General features: G+C 43.3%; 1 protein-coding gene across 9 annotated transcripts in view; it reads right to left on the bottom strand.

Moving 5' to 3' along the window:
• Mylk (myosin light chain kinase) overlaps nt 1-25,043 on the bottom strand; it is a 182,713-nt gene that overhangs the window by 127,209 nt on the left and 30,461 nt on the right. For all 9 annotated transcript variants that reach the window (XM_048794157.1, XM_048794159.1, XM_048794160.1 and 6 more), the window contains one exon: nt 8,532-8,739. In XM_048794157.1, the coding sequence (XP_048650114.1) occupies nt 8,532-8,739 (208 nt within the window). Of the gene's footprint in view, nt 1-8,531; nt 8,740-25,043 lie in introns of those variants that run through there.

Genomic DNA, 25,043 nt, shown 5'->3' with positions numbered 1-25,043 from the left:
GGAGCACAACAGACACTAGTATGGCAATATGTAAATCAATGGATGTGTAACTGATGTGATTCTGCAATCTGTGTATGGGGTGAAGGTGGGAGTTCATAACCCACTTGAATCAAAGTGTGGAATATGATATGTCAAGAAATTTGTAATGTTTTGAACAACCCACAATAAAAAATAAAAAATAAATAAATAAAATAAAATAAAATAAAATATCAGAAAAATGTAAAAAAAAAAAAACAATTTTTTTTTTTAAATTTTTTAAAGGGCTATGGATGTGGCTCAGTGGTTAAGTGCTCCTGGGTTCAATTCTTGGTACCAAAACAACAACAACAACAAAATACCCAACAATAACAAACAATAAAACGAAATGAAAAAACTCTCGGCTCTTGGACCAGAACCTCCCTTTTTGGGACTCCAAAGGAGAAAATGCTAAAAATAGAAAATGAAGTTTACAGAGATGTGCATTTTGGTCTTATTTGTACTAGATGTCACACAGTACAAAGAAAATGTATTTACATTTTGTTCTTCCATTAAATTTTTTAAGAATAAATGAAACATACAGAAATATGTAAAAATAGTATCTCATTTGCTCCTGGTGGACTTACAAACAGGCTATGATCGTCACCACTCCTCTGAGCTCCAACCTGACTACCATCTTGTCAAACCCAATGGTTAATCCTCTATTCCCATGTCACTTGGATGATTGTACCATTTGGCATGTAGGCCACTCCCTTCAGGCACTTTCTCTTCTAGATTCTCATCTTTCCAGGTTTCTCATCCCCCCCCCTCCACTCTTCTCCTCAGCCTCTGCTGCTGGGGTCCCCTAGGGCTGGCCCTGGGCACTTTCTCAGCTCTTGCTACTCTCTCCTAGGGAATTTTAGCCCCATAGCTTTAAATATCACCTACAAGCTGATGAGCCCTCAAGCCATATCCCCACCAGAACTTCTTATTCACTCATCAGGGTATCCAGAACATTCCCCAGCACATTGTAGGTATTCAAATCTTTGTAAAAAAAAAAATTATGAACAAAGAGTGACATACAAAATTATATATTCAAGATGATCATCATTGGGTAAAAATATAACACCTAAACACAAGAAAATAATCGATAGAAAAGATATCAAAATGATAGTTATTGTGATTGTTTTGGACTCTCAGTAATTTAATTCAGATGTGTTTTCTAAAATCCAAAAGTATCATGGTAAATAAACAAACAAAACATGAACTAGTCACAAGGGGAAAAAAACGGAGGGTAAGAGACAGAGAAAGTAAAATCTGGCACCTAAATGAGGGTAGACAGGGCTTCCAACACATGCTCCATACAGTCACATTACCCACACAGTCCCTACTAACACTCTCATTGCACCTATCAATACTACTGTGCCACTCATATCATCTTGGAGTAAAAAGGATATAGGATAAAAATCAGACTGATCAACTGATGAAAGGATCAACAAAATCCATTTATCCACACAAGCCATAAAAAGGAATGAACTACCGATACATGCTATGACATGAATGAACACTGAAATCAGTATGCCAAGTGAAGGGACAGACCACAAAGGCCACATATTGTAGGATTCCATTCATATGAAATGTTTAGAAGAAGCAAATCCATAGAGAAAGAAGGTATCAGTAGTTGCCAGAGCCTTGGGGAGGAGAGAAAACTCAATGCGTATGGGATTTCCATTTGAGGTAATAAAAAACGTTCTGGAACTAGACAGTGGTAATAGTTGCACAACATTGTGACTGAACTTAATGGCACATCTTAAAATGGTTAAAAGGGTATTTTTTTTAACATGTATTTTACCACAGGTTAAAAAAAAATGAGACTGAGCATTTTGGAAACTCATAAGCCAAAGAACAAAATTCTTTAAAAAAGAAAAGAAAAGAAAAAAGGTGGCATTTCTCCATAGACTTGCAAAAGAATGCTATTTAGAGGTGCTTCTGTGTCTGAGTAAGAGCAATTTATGGCATAACTCAAGGGCAACACATAAAGCAGCCAGCTAAAAGTGGAACTGAGGAACACTTATTTTAATGTGAGTTAACACCAGAGAGTTAAGATCAAAACAAAGAGAATTTGGGCTAGAGTAACTAAAAAAATTTAAGTTGCAAATTGTCAGATAAGGCAAAATTAATTTTGCAAAAGAATTAAAATCTGGCAGAACAGGAAGGCCAGTTTGAAAAATAAGTGGAAAGGGGATTAAAGTAGAAAGTCAAAAATAGAAGGGTGAGTTAGGAGGACTGAAGACAGGGTCAAGTTGGCAAGGAAAAGACCAAGACACTGAAGGTATTTTAACAATTTGGCTTGGATTTTTCAAGGATGAGTAAAAGAGAAAGCCTATCAGGTTTTAGGTGTGAAAAGTTCAACAGAGGAGGGATAAAATTAAACCTGGCTCTTTCCATCAAAGGATATAGAAAGATGGAATGCAAACAGAACATACTGCTCAAAAGATGACTAATGTGGTCAAGACTGAGGAGGAGAAATTCTTCTTAAAAGGTGCAGTGACATAATTTATCATTCAGGCAGGCACTCTCTCAATGTACACAACTAATGCTTATGCCAGGCCAACAGGAGTGGACCCTGAGTGTTCCAGAAATCTAGAAAGCAGTCGCCTTGTGAGCCAACTTCATGTTTCTTAAGGCCTGCTTAGAAGAGTACTCCAACTCTATCAGAATAAATGTCCACTTCTTATAACATTTAGTAGTGTCCCTGTGCATCCAGAATTATCCATACATATGATTTCAAAAAGAAAATAAATGTGGAACCTTAATAAAAATATGGAGACACAGAAGGAAAGCAAATTATCCATCTCATCCCCTGAAGTTCAACATGTAACTCTTCACATATGACTATTTCAATATGTATATGCTCAGACACAGGAAAAGACCAGGAAATGCTCAAAGTTTGCATCAGCTCATAGTGCGTGTTTGGATTTAAAGGTGAATGATCAAAAACCATGCTGTACAAGTAGTTGAGGAAAATGAAAGCATACAGGTGGAAAATAGAATAAAAATCGTGCTAGGGTAAACAACAGAGCAGATGTTATATAAAAAAGAAAGAAGAAAATAACCTTAAAAGGAGATAATGTAGGCAAGAGTCTTACAATCCTACCATACCTTAAAACACACATTCCATGAATCCTTTGAACAAAGGAGAAGTAATAACAAGAGGTCATAGAGGAGCAATGTTAGGATAAAACCACAAAATAACCAGCTTTAACATGCATTCCGTTTATAACAGAGATTCAGCACCTTACATCAAAGTTTTTAAGATATGTAAGGTAACAGTAAAATTCCATGAGCCAGGCATGGTGGCGCATGCCTATAATCCCAGAGGCTCTGGGGACCGAGGCAGGAGAAACGTGAGTTCCAAGCCAGACTCAGCAACTTAGAGAGACCCTAAGAAACTCAGTGAGACCCTGTCTCTAAAAATGAAAAAAATAAATAAAAATACAAAAAGGGCTGGGGATGTGGTGCAGTGGTTGAGCCCCCCGGGTTCAATCCCTGTACCAAAAAAAAAAAAAAAAAAAAAATTCAATGAGACACCTACATTTCATGTGTCTCCACCAATTTTATGCTCTTTAGTTCTAAACCTATTGAGTTTCAAGTCTCCTCTTATCCATACTTTGAAGGCAATAGTACAGGACAACAGCATAGTAACTGTGTTCTACATATATATAAGTATATAAACTAATTTTGTATATATATGATTTAGTAGAAAATGTGCACAGAGTAAATTTTTCAGTAATTCTGAACTATAACTTTATTCCTTTTAAGTTCCCTCTACGTAATGAACCTTTCTTAAATCATATGGCATGTTTTTGCAACCTCCTGAAAACCTTTTTTGGTGTTATTTAGGACTAAGGAACCACTGACTTACATGTTTGGGTCTGGTAGGACTGTAAGGAACAGGGGAGAGATCCTGCTGTGAGCACATCCTGCACCCTGTGCTTGCCCAGCAGCTCCCCAACCCTGGGGAAGTGCTTCTCCTAAGTGCCCCCTAGAGGGTGGTACTGACTCCACTTAGAACCAGTGGCTTAAGAAAACCTCTGGAGAAATGCCTGGATCAGAGCTCCTGGTTGAACATTAAACTTGATATTCAAGGAAAAAAAAAAGTGAGTGAAAAAAAAAAGTTGAAACTAAAGGTCACTGCAAGTGCTCCATGTGTGTGGATATTATTTTTGCAGAGTTTCTGACTCCCCTTTCTTCTTGGAATCACTGTGCCTTTCTCTTGAGGCTCAGATTTTACTCTACCTTCCATTGTAAGTACCAGTCTTCCTGTAGGAGCTCTGGCTAGGAACTGAATCAGTATTTCAGTATCGATGAGGTCCTCAAGAAAGCCACACAGGCAGTCCACAAATACTTACTGAGCTCCTACTATGGGACAGACCCTCTATGAGTCAGGCCCTGTGTTAGGTTTCAGCAGTGTGCATTCAGTAACTGATTAAAAAAACAAAAAAGACATACATCTTTGCCTCTGTGGAGTTTACAGTCTAGTGGGGAAGAAAAACATTGAATAATACTTATGTATAATTTAGACACAAATAAGCTTAAGCATAAAGAATGGTGAGAACTGAGTGCTTTGGGAAAGATCCCAAGCTAGCCACCTATGGTAATGAGGGACAGTTTCCCCAAAGCAGTGCTTTTTAATCCAGAGGATGAGCAGGATTTCTCAGTGGAGAGAGGTGAGGAGCAGCCTGGGCCATGGCTCCAGCTGAGAGAGACCTTGGCATCTTGGCATCTTGTGACAGCTGGAAGGTCTGTGTGGCTGGAAATGAGTAGGCAAGGAGGGTGCTGGAGAGGTCAAGAGCCAGCTCACACCTGCAGGGTCTCGTTGAGGAGTATGGGTTTAATTCAAAGGTAATAGTAAATCACTGGAGGATACACAGTGAGGGAAGTAATAAAATCTGGTGTGAACTTTTAGAAAGATATTTTAAATAGCATTATGGACATTAGAGCAAGGTATGGACAGAAGCAGGGAGACCAGTGGGAGCATTTGTAACAGATAAACAATGATATTGGCAGCTAGGACCTGGATGGTGGCAGTGGGGATGGAAAGACATTAACAAATAACTGTTCTGCTCCAGACCTATGGAACCAGCATCTTGGTGTTAATGAGATTGCCCAGGTGATGCATGCATTCGTATATTTGTACTGAAAAATCTTGCAACATTGGTAAGATCCACCCGTAGTCCAGATTTCTTCTGCACCTGCCAACTTGACTTTTCCTGGGCTCCTAAGCACATGTCCTTAAAGTTAAACCTGACATGACTCTCCCTCAAATGCAAAGAACCTTCTTACCACCAGGTATGGGGGACATCCAGCACTTGGGCACCTATTCTCACTCTACCCTATACTCCAGGTCACTCTGTGGACTTGATGGACGAGGACTACCCACCACCTTGTTCATTCATGTGGATTTCTCATCTTATTTTCTATCTAAGCCTTGTTTATCCCCAGATGGGACCTTCCAGAACCATGATGAGCAAAACAGTAGCCACTGGCCACATGGTTACTGAGCACTTGAAATATAGCTAGTCTGAATCTAGATGTGCTATAAGGGTAAGACACACCCCAGATGCTGAAGAATGTAAAGTATCTCATTAAGAATTTCCACATTGATTAAACATTGAAATAATATTTTGGATATGTTGAGTTAAATAAAATATGCTATTAAAATTATTTCAAGTGATTTTTAAAATATGGCTACTAGTAAGTTTAAGATGACACATGTGGCTCACATTATATCTCAATTAGACAGTACCATATTAGAGAACAGACCTGGGTCCCCTCCACTAGTGGGGAAGCTCCCTGAGGGCAAGCACATGTCTCATCCTTGTTCTTCACCGAGCCTCAGGGCTCAAGCTCTGTGGAGGTGGGCAGGTGTCAGTGTTGGCTTCCATGAGCCTTTCCAGGGCTCAGACCATGGCTCCTTTCCACAGAAGAAGGCCCTGAATCACTGCATGGTCCTGTTTTCAAGGCACTTATCCTCATGTGTAATATGTATGTTTCTTGGTTCTGATTGCCAAATTGGAAGTCAAGTTAGGAAGCTTTCTCTCTTACAGGTTTCCCTCTGTAAGTAGCTCTAAGATGTTGAGCTCAACCTAAATTCTTTCAAGGCTTCCTCTCACTGGCTGCTATTTGCCAGTAGCTGGGCTGATCCTTACACCACCCTCTGGGGCAGCCATCAGCTCCAACTTACAGAAGAAGAAATAAGGCTTAGAAAGGTTAATTTCACTATATTCAGAAGTCAGTAGAGCTAAATTCCAATCCAAGACTATTAGACTTTCTTCCCATTGTACAACACTGCCTCCTAAACCTGACTCATAAAGGGTAAAAAGGCTCCACATATTAACTACCCTTTTAATTCCAGGAACTCTGCTCTTTCTGGGTAAGAACATCATTAGGAAGCACAATACATGACATTGGTGGGGCCACCAACCACACATCAGTTGACATCGGCCTGATGCTAAAGCAGAATGTACACAGGCAAACTCAATCTGAAAGGGGTTGCAGCCTCTAGCCCGTTCTCCACCTCTGTGGGTTAGAAGGCATAAAGCATCTTAATGGGCCCAAGTCTCTCCAATTAAAACCAAGAGGCAGGGTCAAGAGACTAAGCCTTCTCTCATTCCTCAATCCTGCCCCACTGCCTTTCCCCAGCCATGACCTGCTAAAAATGTTCTCACTTGGTTAAGACATCAGATCTAACTTCCTGAACAATGGCAATTGAAAAAACAGGTCTTCAAGTTTTCTAGGTGTCATATACCTCCCCTGCCTTCTTAAAACGCCCCCATCTTCCCTTAATCGAATCATAGAAAATAAGGTCTGTTCCAGGCGGTAGAGACAATGAAGTTCACAGCCTTTATTCTGCAGAAACCAAGGTCCAGAGGTTCAGAGTCACACATTGGCAAAAGTTGAGATAAGGGCTTTGGACCTTGCCTCATAGCTCAGTTTCTATTTCCCCAGCTCGAAACAGGAGATCAGAAAAGGGGGACAGAGTAATTTTTGTTTGTGAGCCTCAACTCAAAGTTTGGGCATTGTAAAGTGAATAACATAGGGGACAGCACCACCAGAATGGGAACAATGAGGTCCATCCCAAGACTTTGACCAGAGGCCCCTTTTCCACCTGGAGTGTCCCAGCCACAGGTACTTTGAAGGTCATTAAAATGAGTGAGTCACTTGGTTAAAGAATTTAAGGAAAGCATCCAAACTATGCATACTCTGCTCTGTGAAACAGCCTGTCTGCCCTTCCATGCTGTGGGGAAACACAGGGAAAGTAGGACACAGAGTGCCACTGGCCCAGGTGCATCTCACTCCTTTCTGGAACCTTCCATGGTTACCTTATCCCTTCATCCACAACCCTCACTCATAGATCCTGAAAACCTGGTTGGGAAAACAGTCTTCAGGAGGGTAAAAAAATGAGTTTGATCCTCTGGCTTATAAGTGCTTAGAAAGGCCTAGAAGGGTTGGGGGAAGCCTATCTTACTTTGGAGGGGCTGGCAGACCCCCATGTCTTTTCAGAATTAGGCTCTTGAGCATCAATCAGACAGTGGCCTGACTTGCACACGTTCTGCCTAGTGGAGTGGCTTCAGCATGCTTCGGGTACACCATGGCAAAAACAACAACAACAACAACAAAACAGTTTCACTTATGGTCAAATGCTTCTTATAAAAGTTTTAAAGTTAATAGGATTTTTTAAGTACAGAGGGAAAAAATACAATATAACTAACCAGTGTTAGCACACCGTGAGTTTATATCCTGTATATCTTTTGGAGTTACACAATATTTTTATACCGGGTGTGTGTTACTTCATGATGATGCTAATGAAGACACATGGTGTTCACCCATTCTCCCAAATATTCAGTGTAGACCTATGCAGGGAAGGTTTCAGATGCTGGCAGTGGGAAGGGTGAAGCTCCTCTGTCTCCCTGAGCTTCCATGCAGTGGGGGTGGAGGAGACAGATATAAGACAGTGATAAGCCCTAGAGGTGGTGGGAGGATGGACAGTCATGGGTTGAGCTGCTCAGAAAGCGTTTGTCTAAGGAGGAGACTTTTGAGTGGAAATCTGAAGCATGTGAGGATGAGTCAGGTGTGGGGCTGAGGGAAGAGCTTGTCTTTAGGCAAGGAACACAGAGTGAAGTCCCCAAGGTCTCACTTAAGGGAAAGCAAGAAGGCGGGGCATGACCCCCATGGGAGAGCAGGTGAGGAGGGTAGAAGGTAGGTCTGGGGCAGATCAGCAGGGCTTTGAAGGCCTCTGTAAGGGGTCCAGTGTCAATGTCAGTGTGAGGAGAAGCCACAGAGGCTTGAGCAGGAAAGCAAGCGATTCCTAGTTTGCCAGTCCAGGGGTGCCTCCCTTTTTCTTGGGGACCACATGCCTCCCATTAAGATGGATGTCCCGAGTCAGGGGATGGGGTGTGCTTTCTTTTATAAGTCAGTCCCTCTACATCCTAGGAGAGGGCAGAGGCAGGAGCTGCAGGCCCTGGGGAACTGAAAGCTCAGCTCCCAGCAGGGCTCTGCCTTCCGAGACTCACCTTCCACTGTCAACTCCACTGTCACCTGGCGGGTGCCACTACCATTGCGGGCTTCACAGGTGTACTTTCCCTGGTCCTCCTCATGGACAGCATGAATCTCAAGGCTGAAAGTCCCTCGGACACCACAGTTTAGAAGGAAGCGGCCCCCGTTGGTGATGGGTTGCCCATTTCTGTGCCATGTCACCTGGGGTTCTGGGTAACCCCGGACCTTCAAGAAAAAGAAGAAAGGGAGAGAGATTATATCTCATGAGTATTCCCTCTGTGCCAGTTCCCTGAGTGCCTGACACACGATAACTCATTTAAGCCTCACAACAACCCTCCAAAGAGATAACTACTTTTATCCCCAATTTATAGAAGAGGGAAATTGAAGTACAGAGTTTGGGTCATTTTCTTTCCTTTTTTTTTTTTAATATTTATTTTTTTTTTAGTATTTGGCGGACACAACATCTTTGTCTGTATGTGGTGCTGAGTATCGAACCCGGGCCGCACGCATGCCAGGCGAGCGCGCTACCGCTTGAGCCACATCCCCAGCCCCCCTTTTTTTTTTTGAGGGGGGTGGTGCTGGGGATTGAAACCAGGGCCTTGTGTATGTGAGGCAAGCACTCTACCAACTGAGCTATGTCCTCAGTTGGGGTAATTTTCTAAGGTCTCAAAGATAGAAAGTGGCAAGGTCAGGCATTCTGGCTCCAGAGCCACAATACACATGATTCTCAAGTCTGAAAGCAAATTGGGATGTTGCGGGGCAGCGGGGGCGGGGGGGGGGACTTTCAAAGAATGCCAGTGCCCACACCCCAGCTTGGACCCATTAAATCAGAATCCTGCAGGGATGGGGGGCTGGTGCAGAGTGAGTGTGAGGATTCTAAATCAGTGCTTCTCACTCTAACACAGGAAGAATCTCTGAGGATCCTGATGAAATGCACGTTCCACCTGCACAGGTCTGGCTGGAGGTTCTGCAGCTTGGGACAAACTCTCAACACTGCTGATGCTGCTGGTCCCTGGAACTGGCCTGGTGGAGGGAGATCTATAGCCATTTGCCACACACAGCAATGGAGCACTTGCAGTGTGGCTGGGGAGACTGAGCTGCCCTGTCGGCATACACTACACACTGGCTTTTAAAGATAGTATAAAAGGACATACAAGATCTCAGTAATTTAGGGCTGGGGTTGTGGCTCAGTGGCAGAGTGCTTGCCTCACATGTGTGAGGCACTGGGTTCGATCCTTAGCACTGCATACAAAAATACACACCTCTAATAAAGGCATGCTGTCCATCTACAACTTCAAAAAATTTTCAAAAAATCTCGATAATTTAGAAATGCTGATTACATGTTGAAAACATAGTGCTTTTTATATATTGCTTTAAATAAATGGTTAATTTCACCTGTTTCTACTGTTTTCCTACTGGAACAGTGGCAACTCCACGCATGCCTCGCTTGGTATCCTGCGACAGTGCTGCACTGAACTGTTGCCTTTCTCCAACAATAGTTTGTAGCAGATATCGACTGAGCACGAAGTGTTCGGCACTTTCTGAAGTACTTGGCTCATTGAGCCTCAGAGCAAGTCATTCAAAGAGAGGACAACTCTCAGAAGAAGGGGAAATGCAGAAATAAATTCCAAAAAGAGAATTCCCTTTGAGTTTCAAAGAAAGTAAGTTCCCCAGAGGCCTCAAACACCTGAAACTCAGCAGGTTCCTCAGGGTGGACTACTCTTTGGAGGAGCAGGGTTCAGTGTGGTGTACAATGCAGTCGAGGACAGAGCATTGGGGACTTGAGCACTGGAAAATGCACAGAAAACACCATAGAAGTCTCCTGAGAATAAAGTTGTGCTAAGAAATAGTGGTAGCATAGCTTTGATCCATGTATCCACTCCAAGACAAGAGAGAATGGATGCAGATAAAGGGAAAGCAAAATTCACTGCATGAACCCAAGCTGCATTTACAAAGAAAGTATTCAATGACCTCAGCTGAGTCTCCCCTGTCAGATCAGGGAGTGATATCATACTGGCTCACAGGGGAGCTCAGCACACAGCCTGGGGATCCACACACCCATATATAATCATGTCATTGTGGACTATGTTGATATAGAGGTTCATTTAACAGGACATTAGATAATGACTACCCACATTGAAGCATTGTTCTTTGCATTTTCAGAAAACAACTAAGGCAACCCTCTTCTACAGTAGGAAGCCCCTTGGGAGGCTGGTCAGGTAGAGTGAATTTGCAAATCATCTTTATTTCTCCTGGACCCTGTTAGGCAGGGTTGACCCACCCTCCCAAAGATGAAAACAGGTCTCCTGTCAGCTTCCAAGAAAAAAGGTGCCAAGCTGGCCAAGTGGGAGGAGATAAATCATTAATAGCACCAAAGGTGCCCTAGCATTCCAGCAGCAAGCACGCTGGCCCCCTGCAGGCCAGCTTAGTGGCCCATCAGGCCCCGAGGCATCAATGATTAACTGGCGATATTGCAAGCCTTCAAGACCTCAGGGACATGATCCCTAGGTCCTTTTCTCTTTTCTCCTCATTGTCTACACATACCCCAAGTTACCTCTGAAATGCCCTGTTAAAATAAATACTCTAGGGATTTTTAAATGAGAATATTTAAATATGAGAATTTTAAATAAGAGAATACAGACTCAATGAAACTTTGGTTTTCAGAGGACCTCCCACATAAAGAGTCATTTTTTTCTTTTTTCTGGTATCAAGGATTGAACCCAGAGGGGCTTATCTACTGAGCCACATCCTCAGCCCATCTCCTCTTTTTTTAGTTTGCTAAGTTGCTGAGGCAGGCTTTGAACTTGTGATCCTCCTCCCAAATGCTGGGATTATAGGCACCCGGCTCACATAAAGATTCTGCAATCTGTATATGGGGTAAAAATGGGAGCTCATAACCCACTTGAATCAAAGTGTGAAATATGATATATCAAGAACTATGTAATGTTTTGAACAGCCAACAATAAAAAATTAAAAAAAAAAAAAAAAGAATCTTATTTGACTCTCACAACTCTACAAGGGAGGTGTCTTGGGTTGGGCTATCCAGAAAGAAAACCTGAGGGCTTCAGAGACCTTATTTGTGAACCTTGCCAACACCCAGGGCAGTAGGAATAGGCCTGGTTAAGGGAGCCCCAGTGGGACACCAAGAGTGTCCATGACAGCACACAAAGGCAATCATGTTGTCGTTCCACAGAGCTGAGAGAAGAGTGGAGGCATGGGTGGTTTGCCAGTGATCTCACGTGACAGATTAAGTGGCACATTTAAGACCATAAGTTTAGTCTAAAAGTTGAGTGGCTGTTTCCAGGGCTCTTTGTATATAAACTTGTGTTTTTGATGAGAAAAGTTCTGTAGAACCAAAGCAGTGTTAAGTGTCTACCCCTAATGGACCCTAAATCTCTTAGAGATTAAAGCATGATTTTCTATCCACTTTAGGAAAACATCAAAGGGTTCACAAAAGAAATGGTCACACCATAAGCAAGACTTAGGCCATTCTCCTGGATTCACAGCAAGACCAGAGCGGGGCCTGGGCATGCCCACGACACCCCCAGGAGACAGTATGAGAGCCAGGGCCTGAGAGCCTGGGCTTGGCCTGGCTTCCTCACCTTTTTGGGTTGTAATTCCTTCCTTTCACTGAAGAGAAAATTGCTCTTGATATCTAAGGTTCCTTCCATCTCTAAAGTATTTGGTTTTAAATGGTGACCCAATCTTGGGGAATTCTTTCCTTTCCCCTCCATTCTCCTCTGGGCCCAGCCCACAGCCTTGGCACCCTCTAATCATCTGAATGGGAACACCAAGTGACCACAGCGGGAATGCTCACCAACATGAATAGGCAGCTTTGAGTTTTAACCAGGATGAGTTTTTGGAAATGGACCCAAAAAGGGTCATTATGGGGAGAATCATATTTTTGCCACAGCAACCACATTTAACTGGAGGTTGTGTTCTTGAACAGAAGCCCGGTCTCAAATCAATCAAGGGCATAACCAACAACTTGTCAGAAAAATAAAGATTTAGTAACCATGATCCCTATAATAATTTTAAATAGTAAAACTGTGCTCCAGCTCCATAAAATGTCCTCAAAAACCTTTATGGCCTCAAAGGGCCTTTAAAAGGAGTGGGGCACATTCTGTGTGTGAGGATGGTTAAGGAGAAATCTGGGGGGCTCTGTTACTCTATTACCCTCTCATTTGAGAGAGATTTTTGAGAACCTGGTGTTGTCTTGAGATTTACTCAGTTACTAAAAGGGAATCATCCTCAAGGGCACCAAGCCTTTTGGCTTTTTTTCTAACATGTCAGGGTCTTTTGACCCATTCCTTATCACCCTAAATGGTCTGCCACAGCTTAAACCCAGAGTAATAGCAGGGTCTTTGTCCCTAAAGCCCATCCAGGACTCCAAGCCACACTCATCTGCCTTTTCCAAGCTTTGTGAGTAGCAGAAAGGTGGTGATCCTACTGCCTTTGGGGACCCACTTTGTGTGTGTTCTGTCCCTGGAGGGGCCTGCCCTGAGCACACACTGCAAGCCCACACAGCTGCCCAGCACAGCTGCAGTGGACCAACTATCAGCCAGGGCTGGGCAGGAAGAAGGAACTGAGGTTCTGCCCACATCAGGGATGGAGGGAGACCAAAAGGGAACAACCAGGACTGATGGAAGGCCAGAGAGAAAGAAATAGCCCAGGAGGGCTCTGGGGATGGGGAAGAGGCACAAAGAAGACTGAGCAGTAAGGAATCTTCAGGGCCTGAAGGGGGTATTGCTAAGTATTTATTTGATTGTTGAGTCACTGAATGGATGCTGGGAGAGGCTGACCCTGGAGGAGGAGACATGCAGGAAGCCTGAGAGATGGGCCATCTCCCCACGCTGACAAAGCCAGCTCAGCAATACTGTGTTGCCCACACACCCACCCACCCACTCCGCACACTACATCAAAGTTCTCGCTCTGTTCCAAGGCAGGTTCTTTATAATACATCAATAGCCCAAGATAAATGATTAGAACAGGACCGGTGATATAAGAACCGAAGAACAGGAAATAAACCAGTGGTGCTGAGGAAGTGGTTGAAGGAGCATCAATCCTCTGCCCATCTGAGTATAAGCTCAATCAGGTGATAAATGGTCATGGCTGCACAGAAAAAAGAATGAAAATATCAACCCCCCAAAACAAATTAGACCACAGAAACTGTCTGTGCGTCTTCTTACCTCGTGGGCATATTAGAAGGATGAAGAGTGAAGGGCAAGCCATGGGCAGGGCATGACCAAGCTTCGGAGCCTGTGTCTGTGTCAGCAACTGGCACTCGGCCTCACGGGCAGGCACTTAATTAAGGCTTAGAATAATCCCCTTGCCAAGAGTCAAAAGCCTCAACCGAACCCACAGAATCCATCAGGCAGAGATCATACCCGCTGAAAACAGCAATTAGTGAGAGGCTTAAACTGCTGGCTACTCCCCGCCCCCAGCCCCACTTGACAAACAGTGAGGACAAAAGTGCTTCCAATAAAGACGAAATCAGAATGTGCAGAAGCGTCCCTCCAACAGGCTTGGCAAATGCAGATGGGTCTCCAGGGACAGAGGCTGAAAACTCCCTATGTTCTGCCACTCTCACTTCTATGGCATGTTTTATTGTCCTGTGATGGAGACACAGAAACCTCTGCCCCCTGCATCTGCAAGTCTGAGGACTTCCTGTTTCTTTCAGTGACAACACAAGGCAAGTTATAGCTTGGCAGCCTTGGGGACACTGCAGGCCCTTTTGGATGTTTGGAGGAGGAGGGAGTCTATTTTCTTTTATCAACACATGCAATTTTTTAATTCCCCTTTAATTATACAAACATCTAAGCCATTTGAAGCAGCCCAAGAAAGACAGGATTTGAAGTGTAATGGGGAATTTCTCACACTGATGATTCCTTGTTCCCCCCAAATTCCCTGTTTACTTGGTTTTCGTGTAAAAACATGGTTGAATTCCAGTCTTTCTAGGATGGTTGGGGAACTGTAGTGTCCCTGGAACCTCTACATAGAGCTTGGGGTTCTGGCCTCTCTTCCTCTCACCACAAGTTTCCAAGGACCTGGTCTTTAGCTAGTGAAGTAGCCCCAGGAGATCACTGTCCAGCTTATGCTACCAAGTTGAGAAACACTCTCAGACATACTGAGATATTAATAAGAAGCATGTAGCACTATAGAGGTTTAACAAATTAATGCTGTGATTTGGTTTGATTTTGATCTGCTCAGTGTCTTCTCACCTTTCCAGGGTAAATGCCGTACCCCTCCTTTAAGGAGAATGTTCTCTCTCCCTTCAACTCACTGCATGAGGGTCTGGTGGAGAGGTCCAGTGGGCTCTGCGAGCTGCCTGTTTAGTACTAGGTCAAAGTACTAGGTCTCAGACAATGGGCATGTGATCGAAGCCAGCCAATCAGAGATCTTCCCTGCAATTTCATCTCTGGATCCTGGGAGAACTGAGCCAGGAAAATGTTAAGCCTGAAAGTGAGGCCACCTCTCCCACTCCCACCCCTCACTTTCTTGCCTGTACTCAAGAGGAGCAAGCCATCTGACAAATAAGAGCTCACATATGTACAGAAGAAGAGAAGAAATGGACATGCAGCTTGGCAGAGTTGTGATGGTCTCTGATCTACTCAGTTACTTGAGACGATACATCTTTTTCCTTAACCAAGCTGGAGTTGATTTCTGTCACTTACAAACAAGAGTCCCAACTGATTCGGATAAGTATATGGGCTCTGGGGTCAGACAGACCTGTCTTTGGATGCTGGCTGCCCCGATCACCAGCTGCCTGGCTTTGGGCAAGTTGCTTAACTTTACCTGGCCTTCAGTTTCCAGGTCTATAGGATGGGGATGATACCAGAATCCATTTCCATGGAAAAGTTTATGATCAAATGAGATGGCAAACATACAATATCACATTAATAGATTCTAAAAGTTAGATCCTCCCTCTTTTTTAAAGATAATAATTCTTTAAAATAAGGCCCCTTGGAATCTGTTCAACTCCCAGCTTTATTAACAGTGTGAAATTATTTTTGCCCTAAGAAATCTCGCCTCTGGGCTTGGTGAGCTCCATCTACACAACTCGTTTCCTCACAAACAATTTCAAGGCATCACAGCCTTAATTAGGTACAAACTTAACGCTTTCAGAACCCCTTCTGCTCTGGTTACATTGGTTTATTATTTTTATTTAAAGAACTACACCAGCTTGAAAAGTGATCTTTTTTATTTTTATGTAAAATAACAATACAAATAATAAATTACATTTTAAAACAAATATTCAGTCTGTAGTCCTACCCCACTCTTATTCCCTTCCTGTAATACCATGTGCACTTTCAAGATGGGAACCTTCCCCTGGATTTCTGCCTCACTGACTAATGCAGCCCTGGAATTTCAAAGAGCATGGGTGAATGTCGGGAAGGAAATAAATCTGGAGTAATAAATCTGAACTTTCTAGCCAGTCATAATTTTACCTGCAGACAGAGACATACTTCATGGGTAGAAGGGATGGATGGAGCAGAGGTCTGCTTCCCAAGCTACAGAGAGACCATTACCCCAATTAGCAAAGTCAGGGGCCATGAGACTGAGAAACTGTCCACAGATTGTCCTGAGAAGGCCCTGTGCTATGAGAACATGAAGTACATCTGTTTGAAAACAGAGATGGGCAAAACTGACCCAAGGGTCCCAACAATCTGAGAACATCATAACTTGACCGTCTTGGCTTTGTTTCAGAATCTGTGGTCTCTTTGGGCTGCCTTTCTGATCCAACACCTGTGTTGACACGCATGTCAACCACACAAAGTGCTCATTTTGCTTGGGCTCTGCCAGGTGGAGGCTTCGAGGGAAGGAGTGGAGCAGATGGGGAAATGGAAACAAGATCTTTTATGCCACCTGCATCAATATGGCCAGGAGACAATCTCAGTGACTCTGTTGGAAAATAACCTGGCACATGTGGCAAAGAACAACCACATGAAAATGTCACTTTAAAAGGGCAGAATGTCTGCTCCATCCTTCCAGTTGCCCAAAGACATCTTGATTTGCATAGATACAAATTATGCCAGAAACGTTTATGTCCAAGAAGAAATCAAAAGTTGTTCCTTGTGCACTTTCCGTGTCTGGCTGGCCATCTGGCTAAAAAAAAAACCAACCATTCTTAAAATATTTTCATTCTCACCAAAACTATATGAATACATGGTTAAAATGCCAATTGGTTCTGTAAGTCATAACAAAAGCAGGCCTCTGGATGGGTGTGGTGGAGCACACGTGTAATCCATGAGGCCACCTCAGGAGGCTAAGGCAGGAGGAACGTGAGTTCAAAGTCAACCTCAGCAAAAGCAAGGCACTAAGCAATTCAGTGAGACCCTGTCTCTAAATAAAATCCAAAAATAGGGCTGGGAATGTGGCTTAGTGGTCAAGTGCTCCTGAGTTCAATCCCTGATACAAAAAAAAAAAAAAAATCTCTTATGGACATTTCTTCTAGTATTTTTTTTCATCGTTTCTAAACAATAGCCTTACACAACTATTACTTTATTCTTTTAGCTTTAGGCATTACCTCTGTTATGGTTTGAATGTTTTGTCCCCTCCAGAATTCACATTGAAACTTAATTCTCAATGCAGAATTATTAAGAGGTGTGAAGGTGAATGGGATTAGAAGTCCCTACAAAAGGGCTTGATAGAGAGTTTGATTCTTCTTGCACTTCTGTCTTCCACCATGTAAGGATCCAGCATTCTTCCATTTGGGAAGATGCACCAGCAAGGGACAATGGAAATAGAGACCCAGGCCAATTATATTACATTCTTGAACTTTTCATTTTTTCCTGGAGTTACTAACTGCTTTGCATTTGGTTTAATTCATTTTTAAAGTACCTCCAAATTTTCCAGAGAACTATAAATGTTCAGTAGTGGTCAAGGACATCAGAAACTCATCTTTTGCTTTTATTTTTATTTTTTTCCTTTGGAGATGCCTCTCCTGGAACATTCTGTCATTGTTTTCCAATCTAAGCTGGATGCTTCCTAGGCTTGATACCCTAGTGATCTTGGGACATTCCTCACCATCCTCTTTCTTGGTGTATGCCACAATTTGTTAGAACATGTCTGTCAGTGACTTCCTAAGAATGAATGCTTGCAAGGTGAACATTTTCAGAACTGGCAGTTCCAAAAATGTCAACATTCTACCTTTATACTCAAATGTCAGACTTCTGTCTGAAATTGTAGGTAAAATAATAATAATAATTTCTCAGGATTTTGAAGGTTATTTTCTGGTATCTGAAGGCAATTCTTCTGGCAACGGAGTTGCTGTGGAGAGGCAGGATGCCATACTTATTCCCTGATCCTTTGTCTGTGGTGTGTGTGTGTGTGTGTGTGTGTGTGTCCTTCCTATCCTGGAGAACTTCTCTTCATCTCTGATAGTATAGATTGGACTTGGTGTGGGTCTTTGCTCAACTGTCAAGTTGTACCCTTAGCAGGTATTTTCATTATTAGCAATGCATATCTTTCAGTTTTGAAAAACTTTTGTATTTTGATAATTCTCTTGGCTATTGTTTTCCATGTTCTCTTCATGGAATTCCTACAAGCTGGCTCTCAGCCCTATTAGATTGACCCTCGACATTTCTTTTCTTGTTTGTTTTCTACCTCAGTCTTTAATTTTCTCTGGGAGATTTCTTTGACTTTAATCTCCCAACCGGTTTACTAAATTTATTATATTATTTTGGTTATTATTAACTTCAAAAGCCCTTTCTTTTTCAGTTTTTCAAAATGGTTTAGAACCATCTCTTCTGACTTGATTTCTGAGGTGAGACGAAGTCTCTCTGAAGTTCTCTGTTGCCTTTGGCTTCTACTTGGCTCCTTTTTTATTTTTTGTTCTTTGTGGCTCTTCCATAACAGAGGCCTCCTTTGATATCTGATTATCCCCCACTGATTGTGCATATATGTGAGTGAGGAATGCGATACCTCGTGGGAGGGGATGGGGGGGTTTCAACTCGTTAAGATCTTACGACAGGGATATTCATTTAAAAGCCCCTACTGTCAGTATCAGCGGACCTTCTCTCTGGAGATGATTGGAGTCTTGCTATTTTTTGTTTTGGTGGTGGTGGTGGCAGGGGCACTTAGTTAAGCCTGTCTATCAGCATTTAGGGCAAGGAGTGAGGGAGGGCCTGGGGTCTTATTTCAATACTTCACTCAGCACTTCTCCCTTGCATAGGATGCCTTCCCCTGCCTACAGATATACCTTGGTTAAAGTGATTCTCTCCACCTGGGAACCTACCGTCTTTGGGGGTGTGTGGGCAAATGGAGAGGATCTGAGGGCCTAACTGGTCCTTTTTGGACAGAAGTATGGTTAGACAAAAATCTGGTTTAAAAAAAACAAAAACAAAAACAAAAACTGTCCTTCAGTTTTCAGCTTTATTCCACAATCCAGGCCTTAAGAGTCTTAGATGCTTTCCCCCCCCTTTTTTTTTTTTTTTGGTTTTTCAGGAACTCTGGCACAAAATGGCTTTACTTTTTATTAACTACTCCCCTAACCACATGCATGATACAACATAGAAAGCTGAAGTACAACTCAGTCAATTCCTATTCCATTGTCCACCAATTTGTTGACATCTCTCATCTGCTGTTGTCTCTCCCCAGTCTCTCTGTCCTTATGGCTGGCCTCCAACTTGTGATCTTTCCACCTCAGCCTCCTGAGTAGTTGGGATTATGGGCATGCACCACTGTACCCAGTATCTGTCCTGATAGGTTTTATAAGTTTCCAATTTCTTTCATTAAAAACAAATTTTAAGGATGGGCATTATTTTAAAAAGACAGAAAATGACAAGTAAGAGCAAGGATAGGGAGAAATTGAAATGGTGGGAATGTGAAATGGTTTAGCCGCCATACAGAAGACAGTGTGGCAGGTCCTCAAAACATTAGAATACAATTATGATATGGTCTGACAGTTCCAATTCTCAGTATGTAGCCAAAAGAATCGAAGGTAGAGAGACTTCAACATGTATTTGGATGCTTGTGTTCATAGTAACATTCACAATAGTCAACATAGAAGCAACCTAAGTGCCCATTATCACAAAAACAGACAATAAAAATGTGGTGTATTTGTTTAGTGGAATATTATTCATCATTATAAAGTTAGGAAATTCTGATATGCTATAACAAGGATGAACCTTAAAAACATCATGCTAAGTGAAACCAGCCAGTCACCAAAGAATAAGGACCGTATGATCCGTCTTACTGTGAGGCACCTACAGTAGACCAATTCAGAGACAGAAAGTAGAATGGCATTTCCAGGGCCTGGAGGGGGCGGGGAAATAAGAATTTATTGTTTAATGGGCACAGAGCTTCAGTTTTACAAGGTGAAAAGGGTTCTGGAGATGGGTGGTGACAATGGTAACACTGAGTGAATGTACAGTGCCACCGAACTTCACACTTAAGAGTGGTTAACATGGCAAATGTTATTTATTTTACCACCATAAATAAAATAAATGAAATAAATATGTAACTCTTCTGCATTCATTATCTGTATTTTTATCTCTTTGCCAAATATTACACTACCTCTAGTACAATCACATAAATTAGACCAAAATCACATTTCTGCTTTTAAACTTTCCAATGACTTGTCATTGTATTAAGAATAGGACTGGCCCCTGCCTTTTTCTCTCCACCTCCTCTCTCTGTTTTCTGTCCTTCATTACACTATTCCTGCCACTCAGGCCTTCTTTCTGGGTCACCTGGGAGTAGCTCCGTCTACTGGAGCATGTACCATTGGTGCTATAAAGGAGGCCGGCTCAAGGATACAGGAGCACAGACAAAGGTGGAGGCAGAGGCAGAGAGCAGGCTCTACAAGGTGTTGCTATAAGCTGAGCAGGAATCCTCAGTGTCTGCCCCCAAAGGAAATGGGGCAGGGTGACTGACAGGCTGGGGGCTGGGGGCTGGGGGCTGGAGGCTGAGAGTTTGTAAAAAGTAGCCATTCAAGTTTACACCAGAGGTGAGAGAGCTCCCAACAGCTCTGCCCACTTCAAGTAGAGGCTGGTGTTAGGAAGGAGAACTAAGGGAGTGCACGCTCAGCCTCAGAGGAGCCCCAGGGCTCCTCCACTAGGGCAAAGCTCCCTCCAGGAATAGTTCCAGTTTAACCAGAGCAGCTCTCCTCAGTCACTTGTGCCTGATTTATTGCTCTTGCCAATTTAATTCCACAAGGCACAGCCCTCTCGAGAGCTATTGTTCAGGAATTTTAGGGCAGGGCCCTGGGGATGCAGGAAAGAGAAGAAACAAATACTAACCACCCTCAAAGGCAGTCCTATTGTGGGCAACCCATGTAGGGTGGTTCTCTGGGTGATTGTTGTTGGTGCACTGGGAACACCAAAGGGGTGTGAGCCCTAGTTCAAAACCCTCATTTAAAGCAGATTTAGGCTTTCCAGTCTATCTAAGCCACTGAAATCTGTTTTATGAAGAAGCATCTGGAGAAATGGAGGGAAAAGCTGCCCAGTTATTAAGTTAAAAACAAAACTCAAACTTTCCTTTCTCCTGTCCTGCCAATGTCCTTTACAACTATGTGATCCTCAGGGAGGAAGGATCAGTAGGGGCTGCGGCCCTGCTGAGTTGGCACGAAGGTGGTGGCTCAACAAGTAGCAGCCAGGGCCAGTGGCTGGGCTACCTCCCCTGTCCCAAAGCTGGGGTGCAGGATCTGGGATCTGGCTTTGGCTTGCTCAACCTCTGGCTGGTTGAGGAGATTCAAAACCAGCTAATTATGCTGTGAGAGAAACATGAGGGTTTCCTGTGGCTGGAGCTTTGTAGCCCTTGTAGCCCTTCTCCCACCTCCTAGAGCAGCCCTCATCAAAGGAACAGGGTCAAGAGGTGGCCCACAAAAGGCCTGGGCTTCTGCTCTCCTATTCAAGTCATAGGAAGCTGTAAGAAATTATATGAGGGCCACTGCTAGACGAAAGCTCTGCTTCTGACTCTTGGCTGAGAAGCCTAGAAGGGGCCTTAGCATCAGTATGGGGGATCACTCAGAATTGTGGGAAGCCCCAACGGGCTGATAAAAAAGAACATACAGGCTCAGTGGCAGAGCACGTGCTATGCATATATGAGGCCCTGCGTTCTATCTCTGGCACCACAAACAAACAAACAAAAACCAAATACATGTCATAGTCATCTCCAGTCTGAGTAGCCAGGAAGAAGAACGAATAGGGGAGGGGAGTCCCATGGCAAGTGTTAGGAAACATCAGGGAGATTCCATTTATAAGGAGGAATAATGCCTGAGGGATCCCAGGGAGAGTGACCCTGATGGCTCCTGATAAAATGGTCCAGTTTAGATTTTGTGTTGTTAAAAAATGGGTTTTAGGGCTGGGGTTGTGGCTCAGCGGTAGAGCGAGCGCTCACCTCGCTCGTGAGGGGCCCTGGGTTTGATCCTCAGCACCACATAAAAATAAATAAATAAATACATAAGGGTATTGTGTCCAACTACAACTAAAAAATAAATATTAAAAAAAGGTGGGCTTTAGGGTAGGTACTGGAAGAATATATAAACTTGTGACACTCTGGAGAATCCACATTAGCTTAGAAAAGCTGAGACTCCCACCATTACCATTTGGCTTCTCAAGGAGCCCTAGACTCTGGGAATGCTGACAAAACTCTCTACCTCCTAGCAACCATGTCCCCCAGTGGCCACTTCGCTGATGCGGGTGTCCACCACAGCCTCAGCAGCACAGGGGTTCTCACAGTCCAGAAGAAAGGGGCATGCCTGTGACCAGAGAGCTGCTCACTCTCTCGCATAGGGCTCATTCCAGAACCATTTTCTGTTAGGAGCTTTAGAGCTGGGTCTGGGCCAGGGTCCCATTTCCAAGGTTGGTGTTTTTCCCTTCCCTTTGCTGGACAGGAGAAGTGGAAAAAAACAATGCTGCCTTGGTCTTCGGCTTCTTCTGAACTGCCTCTGCTGCCTCTCCTGTGTCTGCCCCACCAAAGTAGATGTGCAGGCCATGCACACAGTTGATGACCCCGTCCGAATTCTCAGTTCTGAAGGCTCTGCTGGGTCTTCTGAGGGGAGGACCACAGAACAGGGTAACCCTGACCTCAATGACTCACTCAGTCCCCCTCTAAGGCAAAGACCCCTATCACCATTCAGGGATCTGACCAATGCTGCTGCTGCCCCCTGGCAGAAGACCTAGTTCTTTAAATATAGCTGGAACTTGGGTACCAGAGATAGAGCTCCAGGTTGTATTTATTTGTAAAGCTGAGAAAAATAACCTGAAGCCAGGGTAAAACCCCAAAACAATCAATTCTCAGTTAACTCCCTGCTGCAAAAGGTACAATGATACTTCTATTTCTCTTTGTCTGTAGATGTGTCATACATCAGATTTCCCATAATTCTGTTCTTCTAAAACATATCCCCTTTATACCATTAAGTGAACAGTGTGGATGCCCTTGAAGCATACATAGCTAGTGGAACCAGGCTCTGTCCTCACTGCTCCAGGCCCACAGAGCTCCCCCAATTACTCTAGTCCCCTGTGGACTCTCCCCACTCCCAACCCGCAGCACTTACTCCATTTTCTAAAGCGACCACATTTTTTTTAAAAAAAAGTGCACATTGATCTGATCACAGTACAGACTGCTTAAAATCAGGCCTGTCCCAGAAAATCTGGGACAACTAATCACCATTACATCACCTTCCATATTTCTTTCTGCCTACAGCAAGTACAGGACCATATTTGTCATAAAAAAAAAAGGGGACACATTATCTGATGAGAGATTTATGGGCAGCCTCCAGGTGCGAGAAGGAGCTGGTGTTATAAAAGTTTCAACATCAAAATATTGGAACTCCAAGGATATTTGGATGACTTTACTGGAAACATGAGAATATTTTAAATCAGAGTGGCTCGTGGCCATCTGAGATGACAGCACTTATACCAGCCACACAGGTTATGCTTTTGTTGATTCCAGGTATATTTGGCACAACTCACTACCAATCTGAGTTACTCAAGAGAGAGACCAGACACTGCACCTGGTTCGAAGTTCTCTATGCCCAGCAGGACCACCAAATCCTGGGCTGGACTGTGTGGATGGCTGATTGATGTCTCTCCCCTCCAATCTTTATATGGCAACTCAAGTGTCACTTCCGAGATATCTTTGTTGATTTTCCAAACCAGACCATGCTATTATGCTCTGGCGGCACCCAGTGTTTTTCCTTTAGTGGGCCTTGCCATGATTTAAAATTCACCCAAATGCAGTTAACTCTTGCTGGTCTTATAGCACTTGACTGTCACTGCCTGTGAAAAGGACTGCAATGGTTTGGCATCACCGGTGAATTACCAGTTCTCAACACAATGCTTGGCACACAGTAGGTGATCAATAAGATTTTGTTGTTTTTCTTCTTCTTCTTAAGATACAAGGTCTCACTATGTTGCCCAGTCTGGCCCCAAATTCCTGGCCTCAAACCTTAGCCTCTTGAGTAGTTGGGACTACAGGTGCATGCCACCACATCTAGCTATCCAGAAGCATGAAATGGTTTATCTGGTAGGTCTCAATACTCTCTCTTTCTCTCCTTGGCTTGATATTTTTATTAATTTGAATTTATTATAATTTATTATTTGAATGATGACTGTGAGGCTGCTTATGAGAACTAGCTGACATCAATACTGGGAGAAAAACACGCTGGCTATCAGAGTCAATGTTCTAAAGAACAAAGGTCCAAATAAGAAATGAGGGGAACACAGTTCTTGGGAAGGTTCTAAATTATCAACTAGACAAGGCATTTCACATGTAAAAGGAGTGAAGCACTAGTTCTAAACAGTATTTAAGTTCTAAACAGAGCAATGTGCCCAAACTAGGAGTGGGTAGTCCCATTCCCCACCACTGGGACAATGCTTCCAGGTACAGATGTCACATGCTAATGGTTCATGGATGACAGATCTACATGGTGATGACAATGCCCAGGGCCCAGCTGGCATCTTGCCTATTTATTGAATGAACATATGAACTAGTTAAGGAAGTGAGCTGTCTTCAATGAATGACAAGCTCTAGTAAAAGAAAGCCTACATGCAGACAGGGAACAGGGGTGAATGGGTCCAAAGTCAGGGGAGGTGGATTTAGTCTCATATAAGGAAGGACAACAGTACCTGAACAACCAGGCCAGCTGCAATCGGGTGGATGCCCTTCCCCAGAACATTCCTGAGGAGGTTGGACTGTCTGCCGGGGATGCTGTCACAAGAAGCCTCTATATTCTCTAAGGTGCCTTTCAACCTAATAACTAATGTTGCAAGAATTCAACAGAACTGATTGCATAAAGGTGAGAGAGAACATGAAAGAAATGACCTTTGGGCTACAAATATGGAGCTTGAAGTGATCTGTTTCTTGAAGGCTTTAGTGAGCCCAACCACAAAACTCTCTGGCTATAAACCTTTCAGGAGGCATTTCTTCTACTGTTCCACTGACCTTTACAGGTTTTCTATTTCATTTTAGTCAATTTTAGCAGATCCCATTTTCTTAGAAAAACATTTACTACTTTCAAGATCTTCAAATACATTATCAGTGTTGAAACTGAAAATCTCATGTCTGCCAACTCCTGGTTAGTA

The sequence above is a fragment of the Marmota marmota genome, unplaced genomic scaffold (assembly GCF_001458135.2).
Source record: "Marmota marmota marmota unplaced genomic scaffold, marMar, whole genome shotgun sequence".
Taxonomy (NCBI): Eukaryota; Metazoa; Chordata; class Mammalia; order Rodentia; family Sciuridae; genus Marmota; species Marmota marmota.
This window is presented reverse-complemented; position numbering and strand designations above follow the sequence as displayed.